This window comes from Ascaphus truei, chromosome 4, assembly GCF_040206685.1.
Source record: "Ascaphus truei isolate aAscTru1 chromosome 4, aAscTru1.hap1, whole genome shotgun sequence".
Taxonomy (NCBI): Eukaryota; Metazoa; Chordata; class Amphibia; order Anura; family Ascaphidae; genus Ascaphus; species Ascaphus truei.
The window spans coordinates 148827240-148852368 of NC_134486.1; the positions used below are offsets into that span (position 1 = coordinate 148827240).

Sequence of the window (25129 nt, forward strand, 5' to 3'; positions counted from 1 at the left end):
TCTTGGGCTTCCTCAAGCTCCGTAGATGGGGCAGGTGAAGGTCCAATAGCAATTTATACTGGTACTGACCAATCCCAAAACTCCCTATAAGCATCACACATCTTGTGCATAATTAAAACTAATAAAAGCTTTGTGCGCAGTCCCAATGGTTTAGAATAGGGCTGTGCATATTTAAAGTCATAGTGACTTGAACTTTAACAGTGTTTAATTCGTATAGATAAAAACATAGGGTATATATCCCTAAAAGGAAATAACTATCAGAAATGCATATAATAACCTGACATTTATTTATTTATAAAATATTTTACCAGGAAGTAATACATTGAGAGTTACCTCTCGTTTTCAAGTATGTCCTGGGCACAGAGTAAAACAAATAGTACATGGTTACAAGTACAGTTACATAAATGAACAGGGTATACATTATATACAAGACATCGCGTGCACAGTTAAAGAAAATGTATATTATGAGCGTATGAAACAGTTACAGACCAGGTTAAAATGTGAGACAGCCTTAGATTTGAAAGAACTTAAACTGGTGGTGGATGTGAGAGTCTCTGGTAGGTTGTTCCAGTTTTGGGGTGCACGGAAGGAGAAGGAGGAACGTCCGGAAACTTAGAGACATGGTGCAGACATACATTTAAACAAATGCAATAAAAATACAGGAGAGTGAATTTATGTTTTAAAGAAAGGTGAATCTGTGTATAAAACTAAAATTAACTTCCTAGTAGGAAGGTAGCAAATATCAAAAGTCACATGCGAGCTGTAACGTGAAACAGCTAATGCTAGTGGCATTCTTACTCTTATGTGAGTGCAAAATAATTGTGGAGTTGACTTAGCATTTTACACAGTGCTAATATGATTATTCATGAGACATGTAATATATTGACAAATACAATAACCTTAATAAATAATAATATAAAACATCTATATACATTTTTTCCCAACACCCCATATTGAGGTAGCGCCCGGGCACTTTTCCATTATACAAAAAGTAAGAGCTACAATCTTTATCATGCAAAGTGCTTGATCCTTGTCAAACTTCCAATAAGAGTTGGAAGAAAACTTCCCAATTGGTTATTTAACCAAGTGAGATAGGACACCAGTTTAGTGTGAAGACTTGAGAACCAATACTTCCATCCTGTGGATGACATTTCCTTCAACAGAGAATACATATTCTATGCAGACACATATTTAAAAGTGGCAAAGTAGATGGGCTATGGATTGCGGTGCAATTCAATCACATGTTCATTCCAGTTTTGCAATCCAGAACCTCTTGGCAAATTAACTGGTTGAAACGTATTGCTAAAACTGATTGCAGATATATCAACCTTCAATATCAGTGGGATTTTGAGTTTGTGCCAAAAAAATTACAACAACTTATTTTTATCAGTGCATTTCCACTGAAATATGAGCCTGCTGATGCTAAAATCTGTGAGAGTTGACATGTCTTTGATTGCATCACTAGCAAGGAAGTCCCTTTGCGGCCATTTTGAAAGTTTGCATCCACTTTTTAAGCCAGTGTCACTAGGAACCAAAGGAGTGTTCTTTTCTATGACAGCATTACTCTTTCACAGGGGATCCCCTTTGTTCATACTAGGTTTGAACAAGAAAAATACCTAGTGAGAGATCTCTACTTAAAAAAAACCCACCCATAGTATGTATATGTGCATTGTATTGATGGAAGTGTACAAATATACATCTGAAAGCAGAAGTCTATGGCCGTAAATACATCAAACATCCCCACAGGATGCCATGTGACATGAAGGTGGCTGCAATTTAAAAATATAATAATCAAGCACACATTGTGGTATTCTTTTCGCTCTGGGCATTCCCTTTCAGCTTCAGAGCATTTAAAGCAGGGGTGGGGAACGTCAGGCCCGAGGGCCGAATAAGGCCCCCGAAATCATTTGGTCTGGCCCTGCTAAGGCAACTGCTATAACCGGGTTCACGCTAATTTTTTAAAAAATGGCCGCCGCGCGCCCGATCGGGAGGAGGTGATGTGAGGCGCCGGCAGCCCTACACGATCCCCAGCAGCCACTGTACTAGCCCCAGCAACCACCGTACTTCCCCCCGCACTCCCCCCGCAGCAGTCCCCGCACTTCCCCAGCAGTTCCCCAGCAGTTCCCCCCGCACTTACCCCAGCAGCGGCCCTACACGATCCCCCCAGCAGCAGCAACAACTACCAGAGGTAGTCGGGGGGGGGGGGGGTTCTGTGTGCCTGTATGCCTGCTGTGTGCCTGCTGTGTGCCTGCCTGTGTCTGTATGGCCCGCAAACGATGTTATAAATATCCAAATGGCCCTTGGCAGAAAAAAGGTTCCCCACCCCTGATTTAAAGGGTCAGAGTCAGACCCCATATTTTGCCTACAAAATCTTTATTCCCGTTTTGTGTTTGTCGTTTTTCACAAAAATTCCATAGACAGCAATTAAGGCCGTGGAGGCCAGCAAGAGGTTAGCTAGCCTTCGTCAGTGGAACCAGGGATTGTTTGCCATATACAACACTCCCTTTTTTCCTTGTGGTGAATAGAAGATTTGCTTAAAGCTGATGACTTATGCATTTTTTTTTTTTTTTTTTTTTTTACATACAAGCTCTACAGCTCAGCTAGGATCAGGGGAATCAGTCAGAGTGCAGAAGGCAGCTAATTAAGTCCAGCATCCTCCTTTTTTGTGTACTTGTCCCCCCTCCCTTTCCCCTCTAACCTAATAGCTGTGGCTCTGGATGCCTTTTATGTGTCTGATTATATAACTTGGAAAAGAGGTCGCGTGCACACAATTGCAATCACATGTTGCTTTTAAGAAGTGCTTAATCACAGATTGGAGGGCTACAAGGCTGGAACAAGGCAAGAGTTAAGTGCTCAGGGTTTCCACCAAAAATTGCGTTAGACCTGCTAAATGCCGAAACTGGTAAGTTGAAAAAGTATTACTATCCCTATTCAAAAAGAACTCGCATATGGATATGATTTCTGAATTTTTTGATAGATTTTTTGTTCTGTTTTGTTCTGAAAAGCTCTTCAGCTGCTATCTCATTGTTCTGATCTGTAAAAGATGTCATGTCTCTCTCTCTTTTTAAAAAAAAAAAATAAACTTCTTTTGTTTAGAGATGTTTTGTACTGTGGGATTTACATGTAAATTTTCAAGCATGCTTTGGATTTGCTTGCTTGAAACTTTAGAACATATTTTGAAATCTGAATTTAATAGCATTAATTAAAAAGTTGTTTACATTTATTTGATTGAAATAGTTTTTGGGTGTTTTTAGCGTTCTGGAAGAACAAGACATTGGACACGTGTATCTGTTTCTGCTGAAACTCCTGGCTAACACTATGAGCTTTTCCAATGCAGCTCCAAAATCAGAGCACTGGAATAATTGTCTACGTTTAAATTAATTACTTTTTTTTAACCCTATTTCATGGAATATTAGGAGGAATTTTGGTGCTAACAAGAGCCATTTTGGGATTTATTAAATATATATCACACGTCTGATTTAACAGCATTTCTTCTTACCAAGACATAGAATTCATTTCGGTAATTCTAACATTATCAGTGAGTGATCTTTTAGTTACTGGCTTCCAACAACCACATTGCTCATGATAACTACTCTTTATAAATGCCTGGTTAAAGTGCCATTTTTTTTTTATTAGGCTGTAGTTCTGCGTAGATACTTAAAAGGTTTCTTCGCATGTTTATGTAGTTAAAAATCCAGGAACATGGCATACAGACTCCATTCAGCATATCATTATTTTTTTCTTCTGTCCAATTGTGTTTTGTCAAGTATCATTTCTGTGAACATTTACATTCTTGTGTTGTTTATACCAGATCAGACCTAGCAATTTATTTGAAGCTTAGAAAGGGACAAATGGTATGATAAAGAAAGCTAAGTTTGACGGCTTATCATCTATGTACATGACATTACTCCTCCCTTTTCTCCCCCTATTGCTGCACATCATCACATCATATTTGTTGTAGAAAAGGAAGGAATTTACTCTCTACGGTGGGAACCAGAACTAGCACCCTATCGCCTGGAAAACAAATTCTGACCCTAGCACCCTTATTATACGTATTCCTCTGTGCCTCTTGAGCTTTTTCCATGTGTTCCCTCACTATAGGTAGGACTGCAGCTATGCGGTCCTGCATCTGGGCAACATGCTCTATTAAACTTCTGTATGGGGTAACCTCGTGTTCCCAAGTCTCTTTGGCTATATCCAGTAAGCCCCTTGGGTGTCGGCCATACAATAGTTCAAACGGGGAAAAGCCTGTGGATGATTGGGGAACCTCCTTAATGGAAAATAACAGGTATGGTAACAAACAATCCCAGTTTTTCCCATCCTTATCGACCGCCCGGCGTAACATGCTTTTTAAGGTTTTATTGAATCGTTCCACTAAACCATCTGTTTGTGGATGATAGACTGAGGTTCTGAGATGCTTGGTGTTTAGGAGTTTACATAACTCTTTTGTTACTTGGGACATAAATGGTGTTCCCTGGTCAGTTAAGATCTCTTTAGGAATTCCGACCTGGGTAAACAGGACTATTAACTCTTTTGCTATGATTTTAGCAGAGGTGCTACGTAGGGGAATTGCCTCCGGATATCGGGTGGCATAATCTAATATTACCAATATATGCTGATGTCCCCTAGCCGACTTTATTAGGGGTCCTACTAGATCCATAGCAATCCGGTTAAATGGTACATCTATTATGGGAAGGGGTACCAATGAACTACGATACTCTTTGAACGGTGCGGTGCTCTGACATTCTGGGCATGAGGAGCAATAATTTGTAATTTCTCCCAGAACCCCAGGCCAATAGAAGCTTCGGAGAACCTTTTCTTTTGTCTTTTCCACCCCTAGGTGTCCCCCCAATGGGTGACTATGTGCGAGGTGTAATACTACATTACGGAATGTCCGTGGTACCAACAATTGTTTAGTTATAATTGATTTCCTTTTATCAACCCGATATACTAGGTCATTCTCTACCTCAAAGTAGGGGTAGGCAAGTGACCTATCTGGTTGGCCAGGAGTACTATTCTGGTCCCGTATATTCCCCCTTGCTTCCGCTAATGTGGGGTCTTCCCACTGGGCCTTCTTAAAACTCCCAGGACTGACCTCTAGGTCAGTGAAGGTCTTATCCTGTTCTGGGGTGGTAAGCGCCTGTTCAACATCTTGATTTGGGGTATTCCCTACCAAGGTGGCCATGGGAAAGGGGATTTTACAGCACTCTTCCTCTTTCCCCTTTTTATTTGGGCCCTCGTCAACCACCATTTCTGAAAAAGGGAAAGGATTTGTTTCTTCTGTTACTTCTTTATGGTCCGCTATTGAACTCTGGGCGCTATACTGAGAGGAGGACCACATTTTTAGAAAATGGGGAAAGTCGGTCCCTATTAACACATCATGTGCCAATTTGGGTACTATACCCACTTTGAAATCTAAAGAACCAAACTCTGTTTCAATAAGAACATCAACACTGGAATATTCGTGATTATCCCCATGTATACAACAAATTGCCACTCCTTGTGAACTGTTTACCTGTTTTTTCCCAATGGGCAACAGGTATTCGGACACTAGTGTAGCCATACTCCCAGAGTCAAGTAGTGCCCGAACCCTCTTACCATTTAAGTTTACAAATGCCCAGAGATGGTTATTCGTGGGGTCCTCTGGGCTAGGGCCCATACATTGAGACCACAACGAATAAGGTTCACCGCTGTTGCATTGCATTGGTTCAATATTTAGTGGGCAAACATTCGCAGTGTGGCCCCTTTCATAACAATTTACACATTTAGGTACATAGTCTGTGTCCCACTTAGAGCCCTTTTTCAGCTCTCCATGTTGGCTGTTGCCCTTAGTATGCGAGCCACTGTTGCTGGTGCTGTGTGAAGGCGGTCGTCGCTCTTCAGCCACCCTTAACCCTGGTACCCTTTTACCGTCTCTGGAAGAGTCCTAGAACCTGGGGTAGTGGGGATTCTCCATTACTGTGGGTTGCAGGTGCTCTTCTGCTGCATTGTACCTTTCTACGAGGGCCACCAGCTCATCTGCATTGTGGGGGTCACTCTGACTGACCCAACGGCGTAGGGCAGAGGGAAGTTTCCTCAAGAACTGGTCCATGACCAACCGTTCCACGATGTGGCTTGCTGAGTTGATTTCGGGTTGTAGCCACTTCCGAGCGAGGTGGTTGAGGTCATACATCTGGGATCGGGTGGCTTTATCCAACGTGAAGGACCATGCGTGGAACCTTTGGGCGTGAACGGCTGTGGTTACGCCGAGGCGGGCGAGGATCTCGAACTTCAATTTTGCATAGACATTGGCTTCGGCTGGCTCTAGATCAAAGTAAGCCTTCTGGGGTTCGCCGCTTAAGAAGGGTGCGATTAGGCTGGCCCACTCAGCTTCTGGCCAACCCTCTCTCTGTGCCGTGCGTTCAAACGTGAGAAGATAGGTTTCAACATCATCCGAGGGCCCCATCTTCTGAAGGTAGTGGCTTGCCCTGGTCATTTTCGGGACTGGGGCTGCCTCTGCCAGTGGAGGCTTAATGATAGTCTCTCTCAGGATCTCGAGTTCCTGCTGTAAGCCCTGGGCGAACCGTTGTTGCTCCTCTCTCAGCAAGCGGTTTGTCTCTTGCTGGTTTGCATTCGCAATTTGCAGAGCTGCATTCGACTCTTGCAGGGCTGCATTCGTCTGTTGCTGGTTTGCATTAGTCTCTTGCTGCTCTATTAACAGCTGTTGCTGGGTTGCATTCGCCTTTTGCAGGGCTGCATTCGTCTGTTGCTGGTTTGCATTAGTCTGTTGCTGGTTTGCATTAGTCTCTTGCTGGGCTATCAACAGCTGTTGCTGGGTTGCATTCACCTGTTGCTGGGTTTCATTTGCGTCTTTCTGGGCAGCGACATTGCGTACCAGCGCACTCACCACGTCTTTCATCTTGTTTGGAGAGAAAAAAACTTTTTTTTTTTTTTTAACGTTCTTGAACCCGCAGACCTTTTAGTGTTCTACCCGCATTCTCCACCATATGTGACAAACGGCTTACTCCGGGGCTCCGCCGTCTGTCCGGGACTGTTAGAACACGGTCTTTTAGGGTAGGTTAAATGACGAGGCGTAACGTGCTGTTCCTTTAAACAGGCTATGCCTGGTATATTCAGTCCCAGGCACTGAGACTGCCACAGTGCATACAAAAGAAACACAAGCAAAACAAAAGCTTGCTCACCTGAGCAATAACTTATCTAAGGTTTTCCCTGACTCAGGGTTGGAGTGGCTTTTCCACTTCCAACAACAAAAATAAGGAACTTTGCAGTTTTAGAAACAAGGAGCAAAATGATTTAACCTGTTTGGGGAGAGGCTTTTCCCCTCTCTGCTTCCAGCAGCCTTCCTGCCTCCAGGCTCTTGGGGAGAGGGAAGAGGAACCAGGAAATCAGTCTTAAATACCTGATTTCCAACTAGCAGGACTGGTGACAGAAATCAGGCAGCAGACAAACTCTGGTCTGGATCCCTCATCCCTCAGTTCCAGCACTTGCCAAACTGTGGGATGGAGTGCATGTATTATGAGGCTGCACTTTCCAGCCTAAACAGGATATAAACTGTTCAGTATCCTGGGAGCCCTATATATGGAATTTATTACCATCCCCTGGTTTCTGTCACAATATATATATATATATATATATATATATATATATATATATATATATATATATATATATGTGTGTGTATTGCTGCTTTAACCACATTTATATCTTATTATAGTATTTAATTCTCTATGTCTACTGTATGTATTATATATGTGATCTGCATGAGCGAAAAAGCAGTGTATGCTTAATGCAGAAATCTGTTGGTAAACGCAAAAACAGATTATTGATTCCCACTTGTGGATACCATATCTTCGTACCATTTTCCATTTCTGAGATAACAAGCCCTCAAAAAAAAAAGTTCTACGGCTGTACTAATGTGTGTGTGTGTGTGTGTGTGTGTGTGTGTGTGTGTGTGTGTGTGTGTGTGTGTGTATAAGATCACAAACTCTTCATCTTTATGATTATGTAAAAACCTTTATTGGAGGTAATTGCTGCTTAAAAAGAGACTTCTGCGTCTTTAATTGTGTTTAGACATTGTAGCAAAGGTCCTTGGTAATGCTTCAAGAACAAGAACTCATCTGCTATTATTTTTTTGGGATGGATCAGCTTCTCACGAAAGTTGTTCTTGTTACGTGGTAGTAACAGTTTGCCAAAAGACCCTACTTGATGGGACTGACTGCAGCTAAAGGTGGAATTTCTCCAGATATTTCACTCAAAACCCCCCCTCCCCCCAAAACACACACACACACATACACACAGGAAATCAACCTACATTTAAAGCTGGAATACACTCTGTTCATTTTTTGAGAGATTTTCTGTGATTATCTCAACCAATGCCGAAGTTGCTGCAATTTATCCCTATTCTTCCGACATGGTCAGAAGAATACTTTGGATGCCTCCATCATCAATGACAATGAGCCATGAATGATGAGAATATCATTCCGGATCACATCATTGGCTCAGGCCTTTTATCCTCCTGGTTATGCTGGTACCTATGGGGGAAAATGACAGGGTAACGGAGTATCTCCTGAAGTTAAAACCAGTGGTAATGGTCATAGAATTAGGTAATGGGGAGAAAAAAGCTGTTTCATGTTTATTAGGGAGTCTGTGAATAGATATAGCCTGCTCTTATTTTTAATTATTAGCTTTCTCTCAAGAAATCAGCCAATAACTGCATACTAAGAACAAACACTACTTCCAATTGGAGGGCATGTGGGAATGTCAGCCTTTTCTTACTCTTCAACAAAAGCACATATCTGTAACAGAAAAACAATTCAGTAAAGCGTGTTTGCAGAAAGCTTAAATTGATTATTAATTGATGAATGACCTAAAAAAAATATTTTACATAGCGTTTCATGGCTTTGTTTTCTTTATATCATTTAATTTTATTAGCCTTATGCAGCATAAGAATATTCTATGAGGTATCCCACAGGCCAATAGGAAGTTGCACCATCTTCCATTGCTGCTTCCTATTGGACTGGTGATTTAATGTCAATGAGAACACTAGTAACTACACCGGTAAGTAGTAATCAGTAGTTTTATCCGGTGGCCTAAATTGATATTGTCTTAACCTGTACTTTGTCTTCTTAATCCTTGTCACATTGTGGGTTTATTTAGCAAATTGTCTTGGAGAGATATTGGTAAAATGTTTTTTTTTTTTTTTTTTTTTTGTAGTGGCTCTTTAAAAATGGCCACCGTTGGGAGGTTTTAGAGACTATAATATTCTTCAGTATATGTACATAGTATATGTCAGAATTTCATGGAGTTTCCAATTTTATGGTAATATTGGCACAGTAAGTATATCACCAAATAGCCCAACATATCACACAAGAAAAAACAATGAAGCCTGCTACATTTCCACAGAATGACCATTGTTTGGAAAGGGTCGATCAACACAGTGCTCATGAATGTTTTCAGTGCTGGTCGTTGGACATTGCTGCAGAATCTACTGCACATTTACAGCTGCTGTTAATTGTGTCCCACTTTTCCTGTATTTTTCAATGCATGTGTATAATAAAGACCTATTTCCAAGCAAAAACTGGCTCAGTTTCTCTGTATGAGAACATTGCAGATGTGTGAAGGATAGACTTGTTCCAGGAGAAGCTGAGAGGTTCCACCCTAGGAAATATGCCAATGATCCCATCGTTCGTCTAGTCCATTGGCAACTAAAGTGCATCCTCTCTCTTCAAAATTATAATGTTGTGTATTGGATTGGTCGCTTTGTTATTGGTTTAAAGCTAGAGCCAGCTGTCTTCAATCTGATGTAATGTTGCATTGGGAACTAAAAATGAAACACTTAGCCATCCTCTTGAATTACTAAACATAGCCAGAATTATTGAATAGGTTGTACCATATAGGCTCTGCATCGAACATATTTGCTGTACCAAAGATGTAAATGAAGCTTGTGTTTGGTTTGTATGATTTATAGCCCTTAGAAATCATTGGTAAAAAATCTCTGGCTTTTGGAGTTATTTGAGTCATTAACAGCTGTGAAAGTCTAGTGATTTACCCATTTTGTTCTTTATAACAGTTTTACCTCTGCTTTGCAGTAGTGTAAGCACCCATCATTTTTCATCTATTGTTGGAGAGTGAATACGCATAAGGTAGGGACCTCAATTTGGGCCAATGTTTGGTAGCAACGTGTATATTTTTCCCATTAATTTAGTGACATTTTCATAGGTTTTAAAGGCTCATCTTGTTTTTTAATGCCTTTTTTCGGTTGGTTTTAGGAAAAAATATTACAACTTTCAGTAAAATGTAAGGTTTTGTTTCTAAATTCTAGAATTCTGCATTGATAGATACATAATATATATATATAATAGTTTAGATTCAGTGGGGGAAGGGATCCTCATCAGGTTTTCTTTGGTGTTTGCATATCAATTATCTTTATCTGCATAGTCGGCTTGCGCTGTGCGTACATATATTTAAATATACATATAGACATCAATTAAAGGGCCTCACTAATCTAGTTACATAGTAGATGAGGTTGAAAAAAAAATACATACTGTATGTCCACCAAGTTCAACCTATTCTAAATTTAGATGACAGATAATTTATCCCATATTTGTATTTACAGTATTTTGATCCAGAGGAAGAAAACAAAAAAAATCCCAGTGAAATGTCATCTAATGATATCTCATAAAGGGAAATATACATTCATTCCTGACTTCAAATAATGGCAATCAGATTACTCCCTGGAACAACATCCTTCCCATGTTTACTTATTTGGTATATCCCTATATATATAATATGTTATCCCTCTGTTTCAGAAAGTTTGCAACAGACAAAAATGGACAACATTCTGAAACAAATCGCCATAAAATCAATCTTCTAGACAGAATGAATAAAATAAAGAAAATAAAATAAAAGCCATAGTCAAAAAAACTATAGTTAAAAATCAAATACTGTATACATCCTGATGTTCCATCTGGGGATCTCAAACATGGACATTATGATTTAATCCAGTATGGACTAGCAGTATTAACATTATAATATATATATTAGAAGTGTTGCAGATCATGCCAGTTACTTAGTTACAGTTACGTCAAACTCTGCCTTCTTTTATGGGCTTACAAGAGAACACTGTAAAATAGGTCAGTGTCAATCATTATTATTCATAATAATTTTAAACTAAAATGAATTATTTATGACTGCTTACATTTTTTTTTGCACATTTTCAACCTAGATTTCCATACCAATGCCTGGTATTTCTTTTAATAATATTTTTTTTCATGCTAGTATCGATTGTGGTCTGTCCACATACTTTTCATGAAGTCCATTTGTTTCACAAAAAAAGTAATGTGCATATATTATTGGCACAAAAAGATCATCTGTTTTCTAAGAACTCTGCATTAGAATAGAAAGAGACTTTTTTTTTGTCAGAGTAGTGTTTGCAAATTCCATGTGACTATGGTGGAAAAGCCAATGTATTGTTTTTTTTTCTGTTATGGTATTTTTGTTTTGTTGTTGTACTGAAAACGTTTGAGTGTTATGAACGAATAATTGAATCTGGTAAGACCAAACTAGAACGATTATCCTGATTTTGGAGATGTAGTCATACTTGAGACTACAGTAACCAGGCTTCATTTTTCCGAGAAGCCCTATGCGAGTAATATCCATTTTAATATATTTAATTGTGCTCTTGTGGTTAGCAGTCACAATTGTTCCATTGAAGTTCCATAGAAATTCTCTAATTCGGCATCTGGATCTAAAGCTTACAGTACACATTATGTGACCAACATTCATTTTAGAGTTCCTCAAACATTTTGTATAGACTGCCAAATGTATGTTGTTTCCTTTTAATCTTTTTTTGGCTGCCAAGCAAGTGTCTGTGCATCTTCTCTTCCTTTTCTATTCTCCACGCATACGGGCTTATTGCTGTAGAATGCTTTGGTTACTTCTCTTAGGCCGCGGTCCCAGTGCCTTCGTGCGCTGCGTGAACAAGCACCGCCCGTCAATGGAGCTGGGCCCAGTATGTACCTTTTGCGCGGAATGTGCAGCCGCGCTGTACGACAAGTTTTTCCAAAGACAATTGTATTTACAATTTGCGAAGGAGGGGTGGCCAAGCCATTTTTTTAAAGAAAAAAAAAGTTTAATAGATATTTTTATTTTATTTGTGCACTAATTGACACACGCACACACACACGCACGCACGCACGCACACATGCACACACATCCATCCATACATATATATATACATACATACACACATTCATACATACATATACATACATTTGAGCGCCGGTAGCGGCGCGAAATCATCCTTCCCACCGTCTTCGCCGCTGTCTGTCAGCTCCCCGCTCCCTGCCGTGCGTGCGCGGCCCTTGCATAGAAGGGTTGGCTGACCTCAGCCATCTATAACTGTCGTTTGCGTGCACGGTGTAGCACACCCTGGCACTATAGAACCAGCCTTAGTCTGCAGCCACGCTGCTGCTGAGCTCGCTCATACTTGAGTGGTGATGTCACCAACTCTCCAAGCATGAGCAATCGTCTGTACTACAATAATTTTAGAGCAGGAGCAGGGGGTGTGTCATTGGCTGGATAGGGTCTGTGTGCGTGTGCGTGTGTGTCTGTGTGCCATCACAGTACAATACTGGGTCTTAGGCTAAGGTCCCGTTGCACGCGTCCGCACGGCTGGCTTGCTTGCCGGCGGCGCGTGCAACTCGCTGTACCGCGATCTGCGGTCTACAGGCTACTTTTCTCGGAGCGGGGGGGCGTGGCCAAACGGGTCGGGGGGGGGGCGCGGCCATGACGTGAGGGGGCGCGGCCATGACGTGAGGGGCCGGAGCGGGAGGTGGGCGGGAGTGGGAGGATTGACAGGGAGGGGGGCTTGAGCGGAGGGACCCGCTACTCTTCCCCCCCCTCCCTCCACGGGCTGCCACGGGCTGCCACGGGCTGCAGGTAAGTAAAAAAAACACACACACGCAGGCACTCATACATACATACATACACACACACACACACACACAGGCAGGCACTCACGCACTCATACACACACACACACACACACACACACACACACACACACACACACACACACACACAGACAGAGACAGGCACGCACGCACTCATACACACACATACACACACACAGGCAGGCACGCACGCACTCAGACACACACACAGAGAGGCACTCACGCTGCTTTCACTCCACACTCCTCCCCGCTCCCCGAAGCCTCTCCTCATCCCGCAGCCTCCCCTCCCCATTGGCTCACAGCCACACCACGTGACGCGTCAACGCTAGGAAACACCATTCTGTGGTGTCTCCTAGCGGCTGACGCGCCACAGCGTGTAGTCAGCTGTGCAGCCAGTGGGGACCGGGACCGGCTCGCGAGGATTCCCCTGCTGGTGGGGAACTCGCTACATTGCCGCCCGCGCCAACGAGCGCAGCGGGTCCCAGGCCTTACAGTTAGTTACTTCAAAGTAACTTGTTTTTGGTAAATGCCCCCTGCTTCACTCACCCTATAATACGGACTTGGTTCTACCTACAATGCCTTAGTGACCCCGGCAGAGTCTCTGCAATAAAACACTTTGTAACCGGAGCCTGTGCTCCCACCTCTCTCCGCTTCCTCCCTTTCCACCTCTCTGCTCAGCCCCCCCTCCACCTCTCTCCGCCCAGCCCCCCCCTTCCACCTCTCCCCGCTCCCCCTCCTTCCACCTCTCTCTGCTCAGCCTGCCCCCCTTTCACCTCTCTCCGCTCAGCCTATACTGCCTCTCTCTCCCAATTGGTCAGAGCAGGGTCATGCACGAGTGTGCGCGCCACGTGAGCTGGGACGTGAGGATTAATGTTGCAATAAGTAAACTCGGCAAGTGCAGCACGCTAAGCGCTAGCATGGACGCCGCCTTAGTTTTGCCACCGTATAAATTCCCTGTTCCTCTCTAGTATAACCTCTCCCAAAACTGACCATACCGGAGAGTCGTGTAACAACCACAGGAAAATCTATCAGGTTTTTTACGCCCTCTCAAAATATCCCTCACCCCAGTGCAGTAAATGAAATTGTGTATTTTTCTACCATGTCCCACTGGAAAGGGTTTTCGAATGTTGGCTCAGTTTTTTTGTGCAATCTGGTGATAAACTATGAATTTGTACCTTGTGCTAAAGTTTTGTTACCATTGGTTTATTCAACTATACAATAAAAAAGGATAGTCATTCATAGTTTTGAAACAGTTTGTGCTAGCCATTTTTTAAAGCCCAACTTAGTGTCAAAAATGATTTCTTTTGCGTATCAAACCTTCGAGATGTATCTTTTATATTACATCCTTGCAAGGAGCTTTTTAAAATATATTCATTGATGTTATCTAACCCATGTCCTGGTGTTTGTCATATGGGATTCTTTAATGTAGATTTGCATATGCTATAATTATCCAGAAGAAAACGTTTTGGTTGCAAGTATAAATATCTTTCCAAGGAGCACCATGGAATTTATTTGTAGTCTGTACCTGAAACGGCTAAATATTCCTGATTCTCTTTCATTTTTACATCAGACATTGTGGTGTCTACTCTAGACCATTCCTTCTGACTGTGATCTATCCAGCAAAAAGTAACTATACTTATACCTTTTATCTAACACTACAGTATATACAGTAATTGCCATTTGTCTTCCTCTTATCTTAGCCTCAAGTCTTTTTGCTTAGTTTTGAGATTCTTTCTTCTGTGATCTCATCTCTCCATCTCTGTATAAATATCCTACTTCTAAACTTTAGGTCTTTCTGCTTCATTTGTGTTTTTCTTCTGCTGTGCTTTTATCGCTTTCTCTCTCTTTTAAAGGTGCAGTTTCATGTAGCAGACCAGAAAAAGGGCTTCTTAAAAATAAATTAACCTTAGAAAGACTAAAGTAACATATTCACTTATTTGCTTCTGGTGTTTAATGTATGTGTTTATATTTCTTCTTTGTCTGTTTTATTCTAATTTAATCCCTTACAACTACAGTAATATTGATGCCATCGTTAGCCAAAAGAAACAGAACAACAATTTACGTCTTATCACAACAGTTTTAACAGTCTTATCACAAAAAAGATTGGGTTAAGATTGTAAAACCCCAGACTGCTATGCAGTTTAAAAATACATTTTAAAAAAAAGTGTTTGTATTGTCTGATTTAGTGTTAGCCACCTATATTTAACGTAATAAACAAGCCACTGCTCATAGTTCACTTTCGTTCAAGGAGGATATGGCCCTTTAACCTTTAGAGTTACGTCCTGGGCATGTGTGTTCATTTTCTAGGTGCAGATCAGGCGGACTGATCCAATGGAGAGCTCCCTCTCCTTCTATTTCCGGTATCGTGATCACTCCTGGAACAGTCACATGACGTGGAAGTGCCAGAGGCCAGTGGCACTGGAACCGCGGAAACGTAAATGTTACAGGTCTTGTAGCAAATTTTAAAGTACCAGTGCCACTTATGCAGCCTTTACTTATTTTTCTATCTACACAAATGGCCTTCAATCTTCAATCACTTTCCCTCTTTTATTCTGATCACATTCTCCATTATGAAATCCTCAAGTGCTGTTGGAGAAATGCTTCTGCAAAAAATGTGTTTGCAGGTCCTCTAAAATTAGTATTATCTACCACCTGCTTTATAGCGCTTCCATTATAAGTGCAATTTTAGAATTACTGTTGCATTATTTCCTTAGATAGGTATGTCACGGTAGCTAGTGATAGGTTATAATAATACACACCAAAATATCTGGGTTGAACTGAACACGACTTAGATATAATAAATAGCGTTTATTCCTTAAAGAAGGTGAACACAAGATATACAAATAACAGGCAAAATATAGACACTTACTCAGGAATGGGGATGATGAAGTAATCAGGAAACAGGATTAGCAATTCATCAGGCATCAAATAGTTGGTAAACTTGAAGTCACGAAAACACAAACAACGAACAACTCAAGCATAGGACTGACACTGGTTTATATGTAATTCCAGTCCTATACCTTATACCTAGGATCTAGGGGCAAAAAGAATTTTATTCCTGGGTGCCCTAGAACCTAAGTTTCCCACGCCAATTGTGTTTGAACTTGACCGGGTAGTGACCAAAGCTCTTTTTCAGAAAATGTTTCCGCTCTTGCGGTATGCGGTTTGGATGGCTGCCAACCCGTTCCTGGAGGTCGGCGTCGAGGAATCCCCATTGAAATGGATGGCTCCATTGACTTACAATGGGGATCCGCCGCTCCTCCTCTCGGGCGCCACCTGCAGGTATTCTACCGAAACGGGCCCAAATCGCCAGAATCTCCATAAGGTTGCATTGGGCTGCAATGGCGACCTATGGAGAGCTGCAAAATGGAGCCTGAAAAGGCGGGAAAATGGAACAAAGGGCTATAAACACTGAATTAACATTAACCCTTTCCCTCCCGCATCAATCCCAGTGTATGTGTTGGTGCAAACACTGGAATGGGAACAATACATATTTACAGGGGAATATACATTTGGTTGCTGAAGCAGGGTAAAAACACATTACTGGACCGCAGTCCAGTTAACCCCTTGCTTCCCAAGTGAGAGCAGGGGGTGGCCAAATGGGGTGTAACTAGGGTGACCAGATTTTGAAAATGAAAAACCGGGACACATTTTTTATATATATATATAACAGTTTATTTATTGTAGTACACTTATACTTTACTACCATTAGAGAGAGAGAGAGAGTGTGTGTGTGTGTGTGTGTGTGTGTGTGTGTGTGTGTGTGTGTGTGTGTGTGTGTGTGTGTGTGTGTGTGTGTGTGTGTGTGTGTGTGTGTGTGTACACCTCAATAATCGAACAAAAAAAAAAACCCAGATGTGAATGATTCTGAACCCATTAACCAGTGTCAGGATGCCCCCTCTTCACAATTTCTAAAAGCAGCAATCCCGCCCGGGATCTTACCTGATCCGCAGTCCCTCAAGGTACTATACTAGAGGGGAGGTGTTCCTTACCTGTCTTCCGATGTCTCCCGCGTGAAATTTGAGTCAGATCTGGAAGAAAGCAGAGTAGGTTACTTCGGTGTAGGTATACGGCAGTTAAGATAAGACAGAGGGTGAGGGAGACAGGGAGGGAGGGCGAGGGAGGGAGACAGGGATGGAGGGAGACAGGGAGGGAGGTCGAGGGAGGGAGACAGGGATGGAGGGAGACAGGGAGGGAGGGCGAGGGAGGGAGACAGGGATGGAGGGAGGGCGAGGGAGGGAGACAGGGAGGGAGACAGGGCGAGGGAGGGAGACAGGGATGGAGGGAGACAGGGATGGAGGGAGACAGAGAGGGAGGGAGACAGGTAGGGAGGGAGACAGGTAGGGAGGGAGACAGGGAGGGAGGGAGACAGGGAGGGAGGGAGACAGGGAGTGAGACAGACAGGGAGGGAGGGAGGGAGGGAGGGAGAGGGAGGGAGACAGGAAGGGAGGGCGATGGAGTGAGACAGACAGGGAGGGAGACAGGGCGAGGGAGGGAGACAGGGCGAGGGAGGGAGACAGGGAGACAGGGCGAGGGAGGGAGACAGGGAGGGTGGGCGAGGGAGGGAGACAGGGAGACAGGGCGAGGGAGGGAGACAGGGCGAGGGATGGAGACAGGGCGAGGGAGGGAGACAGGGCGAGGGAGGGAGACAGGGCGAGGGAGGGAGACAGGGAGGGAGGGCGAGGGAGGGAGACAGGGAGGGAGGGAGACAGGGAGGGTGAGACAGGGAGGGTGAGACAGGGAGGGTGAGAGGGTGAGACAGGGAGGGTGACACAGGGAGGGTGAGGGAGTGTGAGACAGGGGGGGGTGAGACAGGGAGGGTCAGACAGGGAGGGTGAGACAGGGAGGGTGAGACAGGGAGGGTGAGACAGGGAGGGAGGGAGGGAGGGTGAGACAGGGAGGGAGGGAGGGTGAGACAGGGAGGGTGAGACAGGGAGACAGGGAGGGTGAGACAGGGAGACAGGGAGGGTGAGACAGGGAGACAGGGAGGGTGAGACAGGGAGACAGGGAGGGTGAGACAGGGAGACAGGGATGGTGAGACAGGGAGACAGGGAGGGTGAGACAGGGAGACAGGGAGGGTGAGACAGGGAGACAGGGAGGGTGAGACAGGGAGAGGGAGACAGGGAGAGGGAGACAGGGTGGGAGGGAAGGAGGGAGGGAAGGAGGGAGACAGGGTGGGGGAGAGGGAGGGAAAGAGAGGGAGGGAGAGAGACACACACCCACTGACACACACACTGATACACACTGATACACACACACACACACACTGATGCACACCCCCCCCACTGATACATACACACACTGATACTGATACACACACACACACACACTGATACTGATACACACACACACACACTGATACTGATACACACACACACACTGATACTGATACACCCCCCCCACTGATACACACACACACACCCCCACTGATACACACACACACACCCCCACTGATACACCCCCACACCCCCACTGATACACACACACCCACACTGATACACCCCCCCCCCACACTGATACACACACACACACACCCACTGATACACACACACACCCCCACTGATACACACACACACCCCCACTGATACACACACACACCCCCACTGATACACACACACACCCCCACTGATACACACACACACACCCACACACCCCCACTGATACACACCCACCCACACACCCACACCCACCCACTGATACACACAAACACACACACACACACACACACACACACACACACACACACACACACACACACACACACACACACCCACTGATACACCCACACACCCACCCACTGATACACACACACACACACTGATACACACACACACACACACACACACACACACACACACACACACACACACACACACACACACACTGATACACACACACACACACTGATACACACACACCCACTGATACACACACACACACTGATACACACACACACACACACTGATACACACACACACTGATACACACACACACACTGATACACACACACACTGATACACACACACACACACACACACTGATACACACACACACACACACACACACACACTGATACACACACACACACACACACACACTGATACACACACACACACACACACACACACACTGATACACACACACACTGATACACACACACACACACACACACACACTGATACACACACTGATACACACTGATACACACACACACTGATACACACACACACACTGATACACACACACACACACACTGATACACACACACACACTGATACACACACACACACACACACACACACTGATACACACACACACACTGATACACACACTGATACACACACACCCACTGATACACACACACCCACTGATACACACACACCCACTGATACACACACACCCACTGATACACACCCACTGATACACACACACCCACCCACTGATACACACACACCCACTGATACACACACACCCACTGATACACCCACACCCACTGATACACACACACCCACTGATACACACACACTGATACACACACTGATACACATACATACACCCACTGATACACACACACACTGATACACACACACCCACTGATACACACACAAACACACACACACTGATACACACACACTGATACACACACACATACACACACACATACACACACACACTGATACACATACACACTGATACACACTGATACACATACACATACTGATACATATACACACACTGATACACATACACACACACACACACACACTGATACACACACATACACACACACATACACACACACACTGATACACATACACATACACATACACACTGATACACACTGATACACATACACATACACACACACACTGATACATATACACACACTGATACACATACACACACACACTGATGCACACACTGATGCACACACTGATGCACACACTGATACACCCCGCCTCCCCCTGCACCGCCCGCCAGCCCCTGCACCGCCCGCGACCGCGCAGCAACCACTGCCCGCCCCCGAGCCCATCTCCCACACCAAGGGGACGGGGGGAAGTGAGCGCCGGGGGGCAAAACTGGGAGCGCCGGGTGGGCAAAGCTGGGAGCGCCGGGGGGGCAATGGTGGGAGCGCCGGGGGGGGCAATGGTGGGGGCGCCTGGGGGGGCAACGGTGGGAGCGCCGGGGGGGCAACAGTGGGAGCACTGGGGGGGGCAACGGTGGGAGCGCCGGGGGGGGGCAATGCTGGGAGCGCCGGGGGGGGCAATGCTGGGAGCGCCGGGGGGGGGGCAATGCTGGGAGCGCCAGGAGGGGCAATGCTGGGAGCGCCGGGGGGGGGGGCAAAGGTACAAGGTGGTACAAAGGCAGGCGCACCCCCGCTACCACCTCCTATTACCCCCCCCTGGCTGGGACCCGGGACAGAAGGGGGACACTCACGCGCACAGAGGAAGCCGGGAAGACACGTGTGCTCTGCACAAAGCGGAAGTCCCGCCCCCGGCTTCCTCTGACCTGCCTGCAACCAATCCCCTGCGGGCCGGCCGGCATTCTAAGTCCCGCCCCCGGCATTCTCCATCATTCAGTCCCCCCGGCAGCATTCTCACGCAAACATAAAAAATACTTACCGCCGCTGCACCGCAATACCGGGACCAGGGAAAAAAACCGGGACAAAAACCGGGACAGGCTTAAACCGGTACAGGCCTCAAAAAACCGGGACTGTACCGGTAAAACCGGTACGAATGGTCACCCTAGGTGTAACCCCTTTAATACCGGGCCAAACCCCCTCTCCCATGACACGGTATAATTCTCAAATTAGCCCATAAAAAATATATGGATGTTATATTTTGTGGTATGTTTTTGTGCTTTTCTCAGGTGAAAGCGGCGTGTGTTTGTTTTATGACAGTTCTAATAAAGGGAGAAGGAGCTGCTCAGTGAGTAAAGGCACCGACTAAACAGCAACATTGAGTTTGAAACAGGGGAACCTGGTTCAATTTCCAGTGTCAGCTACTTGTGACCTTGTCCAAGTCACTTTCTCTCACTGTGCCTCAGGCACCAAATCCATAGATTGTAAAATCATCTGGGTAGGGACTGTGTCTGTAACAATCCTATGTGCCTTGCCCCGTGCGCTATACTGTAATTGTGAAGCACTTTCAGTTCCCTTGGGAGAAAAGTGCTATATGAAATAAAGTTAGCATCATGTTTTAATAATAATAATAATAATAATAATAAGTGGGGCTGGAAGTTAAAAGGAGTGTACTACAGAACTATGATTTTGTGTACCTAATTCGTCATTGTGAGTTTGACAATTTTAATACAATGATAAGTATTTCGAGTTTTCTGTGGGAGGCCCAACACGAGACTCACAGTTTATCACAATAAAATAAATTATGTGTTTGCTTATTACGTCTGAATAACTGCTGGTTAATTGGGTTTGGCAATACTTGATATCCAATAGTTCATACAAGTGTTCTAACTAGTCTTTAAATCTAAAGAGTAATCGCTCTACTAAAGCCTACTTTGGGCTGCACAAATATACTGTAGCTCAGTAAAACAGTGGACGTATCGTATTGAATGTGAGAGTTGGCTCCAGTACAAGGTCTGTTAGAAGGAAAAGGCTTGTTCCAGCTGCTCTCATTGCTGCTGGAAATGCAATTTTCTTGCTGTTGTTGTTGTAGTATTCATTATATAGGACTCTTGAGGGGGAACAGCTGGGGCAGAGCACGTTTGATCAGACGCAAAAATGAAGGAAATAAATAAACACATGACACAAGGTTGGGGAATATCTGCTATGTTATATCTTCCTGGAAAGGTCTCAAGTTTCCGTAGACTCACAGCGCCTCTTTAACCAATTTAGTGCTGGATGGGGAGCAATATGTGACAGGCTTCACCAGCATGGAAGGGGTTAAATGTACCATCGTTCCTATAAACGTTTTGGCAATGAGGCAATAATGCAAAGTTATCCTAAAAAATATATAGCACCCCTTTTTGTTGTCCCCAGAATATTTTTTATATGCTTGGAGACAAAACCATTGCTTTCTGTGGAAATAATGGCACCATTTTGTTCTCTCCCTAGAAATGCTAGACATCACGCAGCTAAAATGCATGGCCAATCACAGGGGCTTAACTGGTTCTTCAATGAGATTGTGCCAGCTCAAACACGATCTATTGCCACATAGCATTTCTTACTCATTTCAAATAGCAATTTGTAGTACAGGCATACCCCGCATTAACGTACACAATGGGACCGGAGCATGTATGTAAAGTGAAAATGTACTTAAAGTGAAGCACTACCTTTTTCCCACTTATCGATGCATGTACTGTACCGCAATCGTCCTATACGTGCATAACTGATGTAAATAACGCATTTGTAACAGACTCTATAGTCTCCCCGCTTGCGCACAGCTTCGGTACAGGTAGGGAGCCAGTATTGCTTTTCAGGACGTGTTCACAGGCGCATGCGTGAGCTGCCGTTTGCCTATTGAGCGATATGTACTTACTCGCAAGTGTACTTAAAGTGAGTGTCCTTAAACCGGGGTATGTCTGTACTCCCTTAAAACTTCCCTAATGTGTGCACATAGAGTGTTCCCAATATGATGCTGCCTCAGTCCTTAAGCATACCCCTTGTTTTTCTACTTTTTTTAAGCAAATCTTAAAGATAAAGGAGTTTCTCATATATTTATTCATATTTCTGTATTTGTTTATTTTGCTCGGCTATTTGAAACCCAGATTTTTCAGTATGAAAGACATGGAAAATTGCAAGTAGATACCGAAGACAGAGTTATTAGAGAAGAAGCGTCAGTTTCATTGGGTTCCAAACAACATAAGTATATTATTGAGTCTATCATACCTCAGAAAAAAATAAATTTCTAAGAAGGTCTGTTGGTTGTAGATGTATTAACTTTCAGATTTTTTTTTGTTTTCACTATGGCTTCCCAGATTTATGTTTTAGGTCAATAAGGGGTGTGAAATATGGCACCCGAAAAGCAGTAAAGATACAGTGTTAGAATTAATAATAGAGTTTTATTTTTCTCCTGTATCCACTGCTCTGTAGCTGTGTATCTATCTGTGAGTTATGTTTTCCTTCTTTACTAGTCAAGAGAACAGTCAGAGGATGAGTCTGAGGAGTCGGTGAAGTTTAAAAGGCTGCACAAGTTGGTGAATTCCACGCGTCGAGTCAGGAAGAAACTTATTAGGGCAGAAGAAATGAAAAAGCCCAGCATCGAAGGTAGGTGAATCCAAAGTCTTAAATATCTTTAACCCCCATAGTGAAAGGGGTTTACTGTGCGAGTGATGTTGAAATGAAGATAGGTGGGGTTTCAATGAGTAAGATACTGTTGAACACTGTTTCTGTGGGATGGAGATAGGAGATATACACTATCCACAATGATAATAAGGCAATTAGTATGAATGATACACTCAAAAATACATTCACAAAGAATGCAGTGATTTGTAATGCACACTAGTGGTAGACAGAATTATGCAATATAAATAATTAAGCCAAGCATTTTTTTTATTAATTTGATTTTGTGTGTGCTGGTTTATTTATTCTGTAGGGCTTTAAAGGAATCGTAATGTTTGTGTGTGGTATTGACTACACAAAACATCAAAAACTTTGGCCTTACTTTCCCTGCCTCTGGATTAAGGTTTAGATGATGATGGCCTATCCAAAAGGGAAAGTGTGACAAGGAGGAGATTTTGAAGGTGGACCAGAAATTGTACGAGGACATGGAGAAATTCTATAGAGGGGGAATTTCAATCTGCAATCCATGTCGTTTTTGTTTATCGTTTTGTTTTTAACATTGGATTGAATCACATCATCTCCAGGAGATGAATTCCGTTGATTTCAGCTCTGGGGACCCCCTGCTTCCAGAGATACTTACCTCCATAGAGGGTGCCAGTAGCTGCTCTTCTCGGCCAGCAGGGTTTATGTAATGGCGGCGTTTCAAAGCTCCTGCGCCCTGCTGGCCAATAGGAGGATGTGATGTCATCTAGTTTGGCTTTCTATTGGCCTGCGTGACGCAGGAGCTTTAAACCCCAGGTAGCTGAGCCAGAGCGGCTACTGGCACCCCCTACAGAGGTATGTATTTGCGGAAGCAGGGGGGGGGGGTTCCCTGGAGCTGAATTTAAAGGGGTTCAGCTCCTGAGACCCCCTGCTTCAAACCTGTGTTACATAGTTACATAGTAGATGAGGTTGAAAAAAGACGTACGTCCATCAAGTTCAACCTATGCTAAATTTAGACAACAGATACTTTATCCTTTATCTATACTTACTTATTGATCCAGAGGAAGGCAAACAAAAACCCCTAGAGTCATATCATCCAATGATGTCTCATAAGGGGAAAAATAAATTCCTTCCTGACTCCAAGAATTGGCAATCGGATTAATCCCTGGATCAACATATTTCCCATGTATACTTATTTGGTATATCCCTGTATACCTTCCCTATCTAAAAAGATGTCCAACCTTTTTTTGAACAAATCTATTGTATCTGCCATCACAGTCTCCATGGGTAATGAATTCCACATTTTAACTGCCCTTACTGTAAAGAACCCGTTCCTTTGTTGCTGGTGAAATCTCCTTTCCTCCAGCCTTAAGGTATGGCCCCGAGTCCTTTGTACTGCCTGTGGGATGAATAGTTCTTTTGAAAGCTCCTTGTATTGTCCCCGAATATATTTGTATATAGTCATCATATCTCCTCTTAGATACCTGTTTTCTAATGTAAATAAATGTAATTTAGCCTCTCCTCATAAGTTAGATTGTCCATCCCCTTTATTAATTTGGTGGCTCTTCTCTGGACTCTCTCTAGTTCCATAATGTCTTTTCTTAGGATTGGTGCCCAAAATTGTACTCCATATTCAAGGTGAGGTCTTACTAATGCTTTGTAAAGGGGCATAATAATGTTTACTTCACTTCCATCCATTCAAGATAAGATCTTGTTTGCCTTTGCAACTACTGCATGACTTTGGGCACTATTGCTAAGCCTGCTGTCTACAAGCACTCCTAAATCCTTCTCCATCAAGGATTCCCCCAATTTATCCTGAGATGAGGACAGAGCACTGCTGAAAAATAAAGGGGCTAACACCATGGAAAAGTTAAAAAGTTATGTTTTAATGATATGGCATGTACAGTAGGGAACATGATAACAACTCTGACGCGTTTCAAGGAAAAACACCCTTTAT

At 43.7% G+C, this 25129-nt stretch overlaps 1 protein-coding gene across 11 annotated transcripts in view; it reads left to right on the forward strand.

Moving 5' to 3' along the window:
* SASH1 (SAM and SH3 domain containing 1) overlaps positions 1-25129 on the forward strand; it is a 628602-nt gene that overhangs the window by 529242 nt on the left and 74231 nt on the right. For 9 of the 11 annotated variants that reach the window (XM_075596663.1, XM_075596666.1, XM_075596661.1 and 6 more), the window contains one exon: positions 23043-23175. The exons of 1 other annotated variant lie outside the window; for it this stretch is intronic. In XM_075596663.1, coding sequence (XP_075452778.1) covers positions 23043-23175 — 133 coding nt within the window. Of the gene's footprint in view, positions 1-2611; positions 2903-23042; positions 23176-25129 lie in introns of those variants that run through there. One more of the 11 variants, XM_075596670.1, reaches the window with a different exon arrangement.